The sequence below is a fragment of the Caretta caretta genome, chromosome 2, assembly GCF_965140235.1.
Source record: "Caretta caretta isolate rCarCar2 chromosome 2, rCarCar1.hap1, whole genome shotgun sequence".
Classification (NCBI taxonomy): domain Eukaryota; kingdom Metazoa; phylum Chordata; order Testudines; family Cheloniidae; genus Caretta; species Caretta caretta.
The window spans coordinates 215,386,915-215,398,669 of NC_134207.1; the positions used below are offsets into that span (position 1 = coordinate 215,386,915).

Sequence of the window (11,755 nt, forward strand, 5' to 3'; positions counted from 1 at the left end):
ACGTGACAGTCTACAGATTGCTTGTAGTAAAAACAGTTCTCAAATCCCCAAAATAAAACAAAGTTATAAAGCTGCAGCTCTTTAATTCCACTCAGAGGTCAGCTTTCCTCCATCACCCACCCAAGAGTCATTAACCACACTGTCTCAGTTTCTTTAGCTCCTGTTCCAGGTCCGCAATCTCAAGGCCTTTTATCTGAGAGTTCCAAAACGAGTCTTCTCCCAAAGCCCAAGTCAGATCTCCCATAAGAGCACTCCCCACAATGTTCCACTCAGCCAGGCCTTCTTGACTGTGAATCCTACCCCTGCTCAGAGAACATTCCCTCCAGGGCTAACCCCTTGTTCTGGGCTCATCTTCCTGCAGCCCTCCACTCAGGCCTTCTGCAAGGGGGCTTCCAACAGTGTTCCTCTCACCTGGGGCTATCTGCCTGTTAGCCCTACCTTTGCTCCTGGGATCCACCTTCCAGCATGGGCCGTCTTGTTTTGGGCTCAGCTTCTCCTAATCAGGCGCTGATTCTTCCCATTCTTCCTAAGGGCTTCTCCTTTAACTCAGCGAGGGTTCCCCAGCTGTGGCCAGTCCTCACCATCAACCTTTTGCTCTTCCAAATGGCTCTCAGTACCAGCTGTTCTCTCCTGCTGCTGCTTCTCCCTGGATCTCTTTTCTCCTCAGGCAACTCTCACCTGCTCTTTTATGCCTGCCTCTCTCAGGGTATGTCTACACTGCTATGTCAGCCCAGGGTTAGTGGGACCAAGTCAGCTGACCCATGTTCGGGAACCCTGGGTTTGAGGGTCTACTTTGTATTTTAACCCTAGTTTAAGAATTTTCTGACCCATGCTCGAACCTGGCATCCATTTTGCAAGGTACAGACCCAAATCAAAGTAACCATATCCTAGAGTACTTAGCGCCCCCCTCCCCTCAAAATGTGACTGCTCTAGCCCTAGGAATGGGGTGTACTATGGGAAAACTTTACTGCCTGCCCTGCATGTTACCAGGACTCACCTCCCTTTGCAAAAGGCTTAATTGGTTCACTCACCATTGCAAACCCAGGAGGCTATCTGATAGTGTGCTCGCAGATCAGTGAGCAGAACATAATGGGTTAATGCTGACCTGAGCTGTTGCCATTTGCCAAGGAGGGTAGGGGTCTTCCATTTTCAATAGAGTGAATTGCAGATTGTTGGGATGGAGAGGACTAAGGCAGTTGTCCCATGGAATTGTGGGATTCTTCTGGGACCCAAGTCAAGCATGACTGTATCTCTACACTGAAAAGCAATAGGGACTAGACCCTGGGTCTTGCTTTGACTCTAGCTCGGAGCCTCTAGCCCAGCAGGGTCCTGGGACCCTGGGTTAGCACAATTGCAGTGTAGGCACAAGTGGGGAGGGAGGGTTGGCCTGGGCGCAGGCACGACTTACATTGCAGTGTAGACATGTCTTCAGGCAGCTCTGATTCACAGGGCACAGGTACCCTCTTATGAGCCCAATTGGGGCAGCTGATGAGTGCACTGATTTCTTCCTTCTTAGCAGGCCAATTCTACCCTATGACAAGGGGTTTCCTAGCTGTCAAGTTCAGGGACTGGAGCTAGAATAGAAAACTGGTTAAGACTATACGTGTTTTATCCCCACCTCTGCTAAGGGAACAGGACTTGCATACATACTGTAAATAAACAAATTACATTATGAAAATGTCTAACTCTGCATCACCAATTTCTTCTCAAAGTAAGAAACTGACCTATGAGGCTCCCAAATCTGCTACAGCTTAACAAAAGGACACCATTATTTTAGGGCCAAATGCTGATAACCTCTTCTGTCCCTCTGTGGAACGCTGGTGATGCAGTGGAAATGTTATGGATACACCACACAGGGGGCAGCTCATGGAGAGGCCAGCTATGGTTATTCTGCCATCCCCATGTACCAGAGAGAAATGCAGAGCTACATGGTGTCTTCCCATGAAAATGTGGAGGAAGGGCTAGGCAGCATGGTTGGGGCAGTTGACCAACCAGTGGGCAGAACAATAGGTCTAAGCCTACTCATAAATGGCATACAGGAACTTCAGCTTTCCACCTCAGGCCATGGGGAAGCTTTGGGGAGGCCTACGCTGGCAAACCTCTCATAAATCCTGTGTTCAAAACATACTTATTTGGCCCTAAAGAGGGCAAGGCTGTTCTTGCAGAAATGCATGTCCTCTCAACCTGCAACCAACTATCGGTTTAGACTCTCCTTGTGCATCCTCATCACCAATGGCTACAGGTACTTAGCTAATGAGCAAGAGTTGGGGGTAGATTTTATTGTTAAATGTTTTGCCTGTATGTATTGTCTTTGTCACCTTTGTGTGAAGTTGCGCAACCATGCTGGGTTTATAGACGAGCTTGGCACTTTGATGGTTCATGCTCCCTCCCTGTAACCTTTAGCACATTGACAGCCTATGCCATTATAGTGCACGGAGTGGGAGCTTGAACAGAGGATGTTAACCCAGCCCTGCACTAACACTGTGTACCTTCACATGAAGGGTATATCTGTATTGCAGCTGGGGGGTGTAATTCCCGGCTGAGGTAGACCTGCATGAACGAGTTTTGTTCTAGCTATCATGTTAAAAAAGCAGTGTGGCCACCACAGCTCTGACGAGCTTTCTGAGTATGTCCTTTGTGACTAGCCCAACCTGATACCTATGCTGCTCTGATGACACTGGTGGTATTTTTAGCATGCTAGCTTGATCAAAGCTAGGGTACATCCATCTACCTGAGTTGGGAATTATACCTCCCAGCTGCAGTGTAAATGTACCCCAGAAGATCAGTATGGGAGGCAGCTTGTGAAAAGGGGATAAAGCAAGAAAAAATGACTAAAAAGAAACATTCACAGACAAAAAATGTGAGGCTGGGCTTTAATTGTCTGTTTTAAAGGGAAGCTAATCAATGGGGAAGGTTGCTCATCGCTCTTCATTTTACACCATACAGTTGCTCTGGTAGTTATACGCTTATTTAACCCGGAGTACAGTTGCAAGGGTAGATGGCACAGAAATAGCATTGCCTAGTCAAGCAACACTGATGGCAACATCTTGCTATGAAACCAGATCTTTGAGAAACTCAGTGGTTTCGGTTCACAGGGATTTGTGTGAAACATATATACAAATATAGGGTCACCTTGGTTCACACACCTAAATTTGCTGAGAGTTTTGGGTTCAAATGAATGTGAGAAGTCAGCTTAAAGCATCAGATTCTGCTTGATTTCCAGTCCAAACCATAAGAAAGCTCCCAGCTGTGCATGATTTTCCTCCCAAATTTACTAAACCCCAGCCCAAATTAGCTCCTTCATGAAAGTTGAAACCAAGTAAGTTGGGCCTGGTTTGGGGTTTCACTAAGAATGTTTCACTCAGTTCTTATTACAGTTTAAATATTCCTTTCTCCCACCCCACTTTGTCTGTTTTAAACACATTTAAATTGAATAATGCCAGTATAATTATAATGGATTACAGTTCTGAGAAGGAAGAAAAGGGGGCAAATATATCTCTTGGGTGCAATCTTGGCTCTTTTGAAACTAGTAGGAGTTCTATCATTGACTTCACTGGGCCAAGGTTTTTCTCCTTGTGCAAAAGGGGGCAAAGGACACATCTGGAGCAAAAATGAGCTTGTTCTGCATTTGAATTGAAATTCCCTACTCAGAGTAACCAGAATTTGATTGAAATTTGAATTCCATGTGGATGGGTCGCTGGCAGGATGGAATTCACCCACCTCTGATCTAAAAAGAGGTTGTGGTGGTGTGCAGTCTTTACAGTTTATGGATTAGAATAGTGGTTGCTGCCCATCCAGAACCACTATGTAGGAGATTTGGGCCACTGGATCCTCTTAGCCATATATTCTTTGCTTTCTTCCCTACCCCAGCCCATAATTTTTCTCTCTATACCCTTTGTTTTCTGAGCTGGCACGAAACCCTGCTCCCCTCAAATAGTGGCTTATGTAAGGCACAGGGCTTCCACCAGTCCTCTGCACAGGAGTACATTTCTTTCATAGGGAACATAACTAATAATAAAGTTCTGCTTTAAATGTGAACCGATTCATGTTCTGAGTCTCTCTTAATAAGGATCAGAGAGATTCTCTGGTTCCTTCACCCTCTGGTATTATGAAATCTTTTAGAATTGGATGCATCCTCTTAATGGAAGAGTGAATATTATTTATGATTTAATGGTGGATTTGTATTGGTTGGAGTATTTCTGGCAAGTAAAGGAGTGTTTCACACTCATTTCAGAGTGCAATGAAGCAGTAACATGTTTTTTTACAGATCAGCTAACATCTACATGCAAGAGAGTAACTAAGCAAACTCAATTGGTTTGTAGTAAATATTCATTGAGCACATATAAAAAAATCCATAAATTCACTCTTGATGGGGAAAATGCAATTCTTCTCAATAGTCAAGCATAATGTGTCATAACAGTAATGTGCATATTGTATGGTCCATTTTTTTTACTCTAAAAACTATTCTCCAACAGTTTTATCCCTGGATGGAGCTAAAATATCCTGTAGTATGTGGTACCAGACAAATGAGACAAACATTTTTTTTCTTTGCTTAATTTAATCTACTTTCCCCAGAAGGTATTAAATTTCATTTATACACAAAACAAATGGTGAAAGTGAGATCCCGTGTGTTTCCCTTAATGTAGCACAGACTTATTAGATTTTCAGACCTTAATAAAACAAAAGTTCACAAATGTGATTAGAAATCAGTGCACATCTAATGATACACAATTTTTCCAATTTTTTTCAAGCAGGAATTAATTTTAATTCTCTGCTAGAATGACATTGGTTTTAGATTTTTTTAAAAATATTTTGAATAGAAAATGTGTTATGAAACAATGACTCAGTAATAAAAATACATGTTTTGTTTAATTATCTCTGATTCCCTAGTTAGGTAACAAGATTGCCAGGATGTTACCAAACTGAAAATGCCTCATTAGCAAAACTAGAAAACTAACAAAAGCTTTGAATATCATCTTTGTTTCATCTTTGCACTGTGATAGGGCTTGTGAAGATGGCTAGTTTCCAAGAGACCTTTAAATAAAATATACGTGAGTTAACAATCACTGTACAAGTATCAGAGTAGCAGCCGTGTTAGTCTATATTTGCAAAAAGAAAAGGAGTACTTGTGGCACCTTAAAGACTAACAAATTTATTTAAACTCACTTCATTGGATGCATTCAGTGGAAAATACAGTGGGGAGATTTATATACATAGAGAACATGAAACAATGGGTGTTACCATACACACTGTAATGAGAGTGATCACTTAAGGTGAGCTATTACCAGCAGGAGAGCTGGCGGGGGGGGGGGGGCGGGGAACCTTTTTGTAGTGATAATCAAGATGGGCCATTTCCAGCAGTTGACAAGAACATCTGAGGAACAGTGGGGGCGGGGAGGGGGAAATAAACATGGGGAAATAGTTTTACTTTGTGTAATGACCCATCCACTCCCAGTCTCTATTCAAGCCTAAGTTAATTGTATCCAGTTTGCAAATTAATTCCAATTCAGCAGTCTCTTGTTGGAGTCTGTTTTTGAAGTTTTTTTGTTGAAGAATTGCAACTTTTAGGTCTGTAATCGAGTGACCAAAGAGATTGAAGTGTTCTCTGAAGGGTTAATGTTTAGCTAGTCCACCTAGAAGCAGGCGGGGCACACCCTGACTGTTTCGTAGAAGCAATGCACACATTGCTCTATCCAAGGACAAGGGCTAGATATGAACCATGAGAACTTGATTGTTTGGACAGTAATTGTGGGAGGCTTTCTTAGCCTGGGCTCAAGGCCTGAGAACCAGGATTGTAGTATATAAAAGATGCAACTAAGTATATTAATCAACGTCATACATTCCTTTGTGTATCTTTTTGCGGTAGCAGTGTGTAATGCTTAGGGGGAGAAATATAATAAAAGGAGAAGGTGGAAGGCGGGGGGGCAGAGAACGGCCCATCTCCGCTGACCAGCCTGTTTGCTTGCATAAAGCTGTGTTCTGTCTCATCACTGAACCGCCACAACTGGCGCCCAAACGTGGGGCCCTCAGCACTCACCTCGCCCGGCAAGGGTTTCAGACGCGTCACTCATCCGCTTCGCGGATCCCGGTGAGTATTTTTCATTGTGGTAAGTATGGGAAGCTCCCTCTCTGCTTTGCAAGTGCAACACCGCAATGAGCTGCAGTATTTGCTGCGTAAGGCTCAGCATGACTGCCCGGCTCGAGCACTTACTCTCCTGCTACAGGAGGTGTGTGCCAAGTGCCCATGGTATCCTGAAGCTGGAAGCCTTAAGCTAGCAGACTGGGAGCGATTGGGCCAGACATTGCACAAAGAGCCTCGGGCGCCCGTGCAGGCTTTACATGCCTGGCACCTCTGCCGCGATGTGGTACAGCGTGTCGCCTCCGACAGGCCCTCCCTCGCGAGGCTGGTGATCTCACCACGCCCGTCTGCTCCTGCAGCCATCCCCCCTCCTGGCGATGCGACACAGAGTGTCGCCTCGGAAAGGCCCTCTCCAGCACCAACAGAGGGGCTTCCGATCTCACCACCCCCGTCTGCTCCTGCAGCCATCCCCCCTCCTGGCGATGCGACACAGAGTGTCGCCTCGGAAAGGCCCTCTCCAGCACCAACAGAGGGGCTGCCGATCTCACCACCCCCGTCTGCTCCTGCAGCCATCCCCCCTCCTGGCGATGCGACACAGCGTGTCGCCTCGGAAAGGCCCTCTCCAGCACCAACAGAGGGGCTGCCGATCCCGCCGCCCCCGTCCGCTCCTGCAGCCATCCCTCCCCCTGCTTCGCCCCCAGTGCCTCTATTACCACCGCCTCCCTGGCCTTCCCCACCGGAGCCGGTGTGTGATCACCCTCCCCCCGTGGGGCCCCCCGGAGGGTCATCTGCATCTGCTCAGAAGCTTTCGCTGGTGCAACAAATGGTTCACGCAGCGAAAGCTCGATCAGATCTTACAGCGGAGGAGCTGGCTGATCTGGTCTCAGTTTGCCCGGTGACCTGGCAGAATGATGACCAGGGCAACCCCGTGGGCACCTGGACCACTTTGTCATACTCGGTGGTTAGAGAGGTGAGGAAAGCGATTCGTGAGTTTGGCCTGACTAGCACCTTTGTGCGTGGTCTCGTTGAAGGGATAGGTACTGGGTACTCCCTAATCCCTGAGGATTGGAAAACGCTGCTGCGCATGATGTTGTCACCTAGTCAGTATGTTATTTGGCTTAGTGAGTATCGGCAGATGGCAGAACGCCAAGCTCAGGTACATGCAGCGCACGGTATCATTTATGAGCAATTGGCAGGGGAGGGCCCGTTTGCTACTATTCAGATGCAGTCTCAACTCCCTCAGGCCGTCTTCCCCATTATTTCCACCTGTGCCCAGCATGCTTTCAAGAAGGTCCCGGATTCAGGCAAGCCTACCAAAAGCTTTGTCAGTATCCGTCAGGGTGCCTCAGAGTCCTTTTTGGATTTTACCAACACATTGCATGAGGCTATCCTCCGGCAGGTGGATAACACTGAGGCAGCTCACGAGCTCCTGTTAAAATTGGCAGTTGAAAATGCAAACGAGGATTGCCGCCGTGCTCTCCAGGCAGCGCAAGCCTCTGGTATTTTAGAGCTCTCAGACATGCTGCGGGCGTGCCAGAACATTGGCACACAAGCCCACAAGGCTGGAGTTCTGGCTGCCGCCCTCAGAAAAACTGGGAAGGAGGGGAAGCGTTGTTACCGCTGTGGTAAGGAGGGTCATTTTCAGCGGGAGTGCCGCTCATCTAAGGCACCAGCCCGACCCTCAAAGAAGTGCCCCAAGTGTGGGAAAGGTTATCACTGGGCTAATCAGTGTCGTAGCGGGTCGGGAAACCGCGCGACGGGTTCCCCCCGAACCCAGGACCAAACGGGGGTGTTTCCTACTCAGGCAATCGCTCCTCTGCCTTGGAATCCGTAGACTCTATGAGGGCGGCGACTGCTGGAAGTGCAGGGCTTGATTTGATCATGCAGGAGGACACTGACTTTCGGCTGCCAGGGGAGGTCTGTGCCATACCTACACAGGTGACGGGACCTCTCCCTGCCGGCTTTGTGGGTCTTGTTCTCCCTCGCTCACATGCTGGGAAACAGGGCTTTTTTGTCATTCCAGGGGTCATTGATGCTGATTACACTGGCATTATTAAGGTTCAGGTGTGGACTCATCTTCCACAGTCGCTCCCGCGTGGACGGTCAATTGCACAATTGATTTTAGTCCCCTATCAGGTGCCAGCTGCCGAGGATCAAACTCGGGGCGGAGGCGGCTTTGGATCGACGTTGTTTCACTCGCCGTCTCACAGCGCGTCTTCTCCACTTGTTGCTCTGACAATGTCAGTCCGCCCCTCGAAGCCTCAGCTAACACTTCTCTTAGATGATGTTCCTTTTACAGGGCTGGTGGACACTGGAGCTGACGTTACAGTGATTCGTGATCTGGAGTGGCCGGTTAATTGGCCTACGGTTCCTTCTAAAGAATTGTGGGGGATCGGGGGTAGTAAACCCGGGCGCCAAAGTTTGTCTTGGGTCACTGTCTCTAAACCGGGAGGCCATACCCTTGCTACTATCCGCCCTTTTGTGCTCCCTGTCCACCTCAATATTTGGGGCCGTGATTTACTTACAAAGTTAGACACCACCCTCGATATTAACATCTGATGGCCCAAAACCCTCCCTCACCCACCGTGCCCTCCGCCTTACCCTTGGTATGGCAATCCTTAGAGCCCGTATGGATTGATCAGTGGCCCCTCCCTCTAAAAAAGCTAAAAGCACTTCATTCGCTTGTGCAGCAGCATTTGCAAGCACAGCGACTGGAGAGCTCCACTAGTCCCTGGAACACCCCGGTGTTTGTTATTAAGAAAAAATCGGGTACTTGGCGACTGTTACATGATTTAAGGGAAATAAATAAACGCATCCAACCTATGGGCCCCTTGCAATTTGGCTTGCCAAATCCAAATTTAATTCCTCAAACCGATCAACTTTGTGTGTTAGATTTAAAAGATTGTTTTTTTTACCATCCCCCTTTGCCCTCAGAATTAGCTGCTGTTATTTTGGCCTTTCAACCTTTTGCTGATTGTCCCTTTAATTTAATTGTGGATACCTATTATGTTTATTAGGTAATTGATCATTTACCCCTTGCCCTCATTACCCCTCAGGTTGATGCAGACCTCCTTCGCCTGTTTTTGTTTTTGCAGCACCTTTTTGCCACTTGTCATTTCCCTTATTTTGTTGCTCATATTTGCAGTCATACCCCTCTGCCTGGGCCACTCACTGAGGGCAATGCACGCGCCGGTCGCGCGTTGCGTGGTCAGGTAAATTCCCTTTTTTCTGACCCCATTGAAAGCCAGGCCTTTTTTCATCAGTCTGCCTCTGTTTTGGCCCGGCAGTTTCACATTCCTGCTGATCATGCACGTTCCATTGTTCGTTCCTGCCCCCACTGTGCTGCTGCTGCTCCTACTTTTTCTTATGCTGTTAACCCCCGAGGTACCGCAGCAAATCAGCTGTGGCAGATGGATGTTACTCATGTGCCACAATTCCGCCCCTATTTGTTTTTACATGTTTCCGTTGATATTTCTTTAAGTTTTTTTTTGGGCTTCCCCACAATGTGGGGAAGCCACTAACAAAGTTATTCACCATTTTCTGGCCTGCCTTTTTGTTATGGGTCGCCCCTGCCAAATTAAAACAGATATGCCCCAGCCTACTGCTCTGCAGCCCTCTCCACCTTTTGTGCCTGCTGGGACGTCCGTCTTACACACGGAATCCCTTATAATTTCACGGGCCAAGCCATTGTTGAACGTGCCAATCGCACACTCAAAACCTTGCTAGATAAACAATTAAAACAAGGGGAGCTGCGTCTCCGAACCTTAGGAGACATTTAACAACAAATGCATATCCTCTTGTTTACTTTAAATAATTTAACACTGAATGCAGATCAGCAGACCCCTGCGGATCGGCATTTTCACAAATCTGAGGTACTGGAAAGACCACGTGTCTATTACTGTCAGCTGCCCGATCCACAGTGGCTGGGCCCAGTACCTCTAATCACTTGGGGTCGGGGATATGCTGCTGTGTCTCTCCCTGCAGGACCGTTGTGGGTTCCAGCTCGGTGTGTGCGACCGGCACTTAAACAACATGGCATGGCACCAGGGACTGTCGAATCCCATACCGGAGTTTCAGCTGACCTTGGAGGAGACCGCGTTGCCCCCCGAGTCGACAACGACGGGACGGAAACGGAGGAGGCGTAGCGTCCCAAGCCAGCCCGTGACATGGGGAGCAGTAAAAGCATTAGTCGCCGCGGCTCAACGAAGACTGGCAGCAGATCAACAGCCAGAGACTCCTGAGACTTTGTTTGTGGCGATTCTCGCCCAAATCACTGCTAATTCTGTGATGATTGTGTGCCTTTTGTGCCTGCTATTTCCTAAAAGAAGTGTACCCCCTTTAGATGATTATATTGCAGATGTTGAGCTTTTGGTTATTTTGTGTTTGTAATTATTGGGCTTATTTTTTGCTGCTGCTGTGTACAATGTATTCTTTCCTTGTTAAGATTTTGTAAAATTTTGCCCTGGAAAGCTCCCCAGGTTATGTCCTTGTCTGTCTGGGAGTTAAATAGCATGACAAAACAAATTGACGGCTACCATGAGATGGCCAAATATTAATAAATAAAAAACGGGGAGATGAAGGGTTAATGTTTAGCTAGTCCACCTAGAAGCAGGTGGGGCACACCCTGACTGTTTCGTAGAAGCAATGCACACATTGCTCTATCCAAGGACAAGGGCTAGATATGAACCATGAGAACTTGATTGTTTGGACAGTAATTGTGGGAGGCTTTCTTAGCCTGGGCTCAAGGCCTGAGAACCAGGATTGTAGTATATAAAAGATGCAACTAAGTATATTAATCAACGTCATACATTCCTTTGTGTATCTTTTTGCGGTAGCAGTGTGTAATGCTTAGGGGGAGAAATATAATAAAAGGAGAAGGTGGAAGGCGGGGGGGCAGAGAACGGCCCATCTCCGCTGACCAGCCTGTTTGCTTGCATAAAGCTGTGTTCTGTCTCATCACTGAACCGCCACAGTTCTCCAACTGGTTTTGAATGTTATAATTCCTGACGTCTGATTTGTGTCCATTTATTTTACGTAGAGACTGTCCAGTTTGACCAATGTACGTGGCAGAGGGGCACTGCTGGCACATGATGGCATATATCACATTGGTGGATGTGCAGGTGAACGAGCCTCTGATAGTGTGGCTGATGTGATTAGGCCCTGTGATGGTGTCCCCTGAATAGATATGTGGACACAGTTGGCAACGGGCTTTGTTGCAAGGATAGGTTCCTGGGTTAGTGGTTCTGTTGTGTGGTTTGTGGTTGCTGGTGAGTATTTGCTTCAGGTTGGGGGGCTGTCTGTAAGCAAGGACTGGCCTGTCTCCCAAGATCTGTGAGAGTGATTTGTCGTCCTTCAGGATAGGTTGTAGATCCTTGATGATGTGTTGGAGAGGTTTTAGTTGGGGCTGAAAGTGATGGCTAGTGGCGTTCTGTTATTTTCTTTGTTGGGCCTGTCCTGTAGTAGGTGACTTCTGGGTACTCTTCTGGCTCTGTCAATCTGTTTCTTCACTTCAGCAGGTGGGTATTGTAGTTGTAAGAATGCTTGCTAGAGATCTTGTAGGTGTTTGTCTCTGTGTGAGGGGTTGGAGCAAATGCGGTTGTATCGTAGAGCTTGGCTGTAGACAATGGATCGTGTGGTGTGGTCTGGATGAAAGCTGGAGGAATGTAGGTAGGAATA

The 11,755-nt window shown here is 47.3% G+C and overlaps 1 protein-coding gene across 1 annotated transcript; it reads left to right on the top strand.

The window, feature by feature from the left end:
• Window positions 1-5,938: 5,938 nt before the first annotated feature.
• LOC142071187 (uncharacterized) lies at window positions 5,939-10,875 on the top strand. Its single transcript, XM_075125824.1, has 2 exons — window positions 5,939-7,049; window positions 10,064-10,875. The coding sequence occupies exons 1-2, from the start codon at window positions 6,114-6,116 to the stop codon at window positions 10,466-10,468; spliced, it is 1,341 nt and encodes a 446-aa protein (XP_074981925.1). The 5' UTR covers window positions 5,939-6,113; the 3' UTR covers window positions 10,469-10,875.
• The last annotated feature ends 880 nt before the right edge of the window (window positions 10,876-11,755 follow it).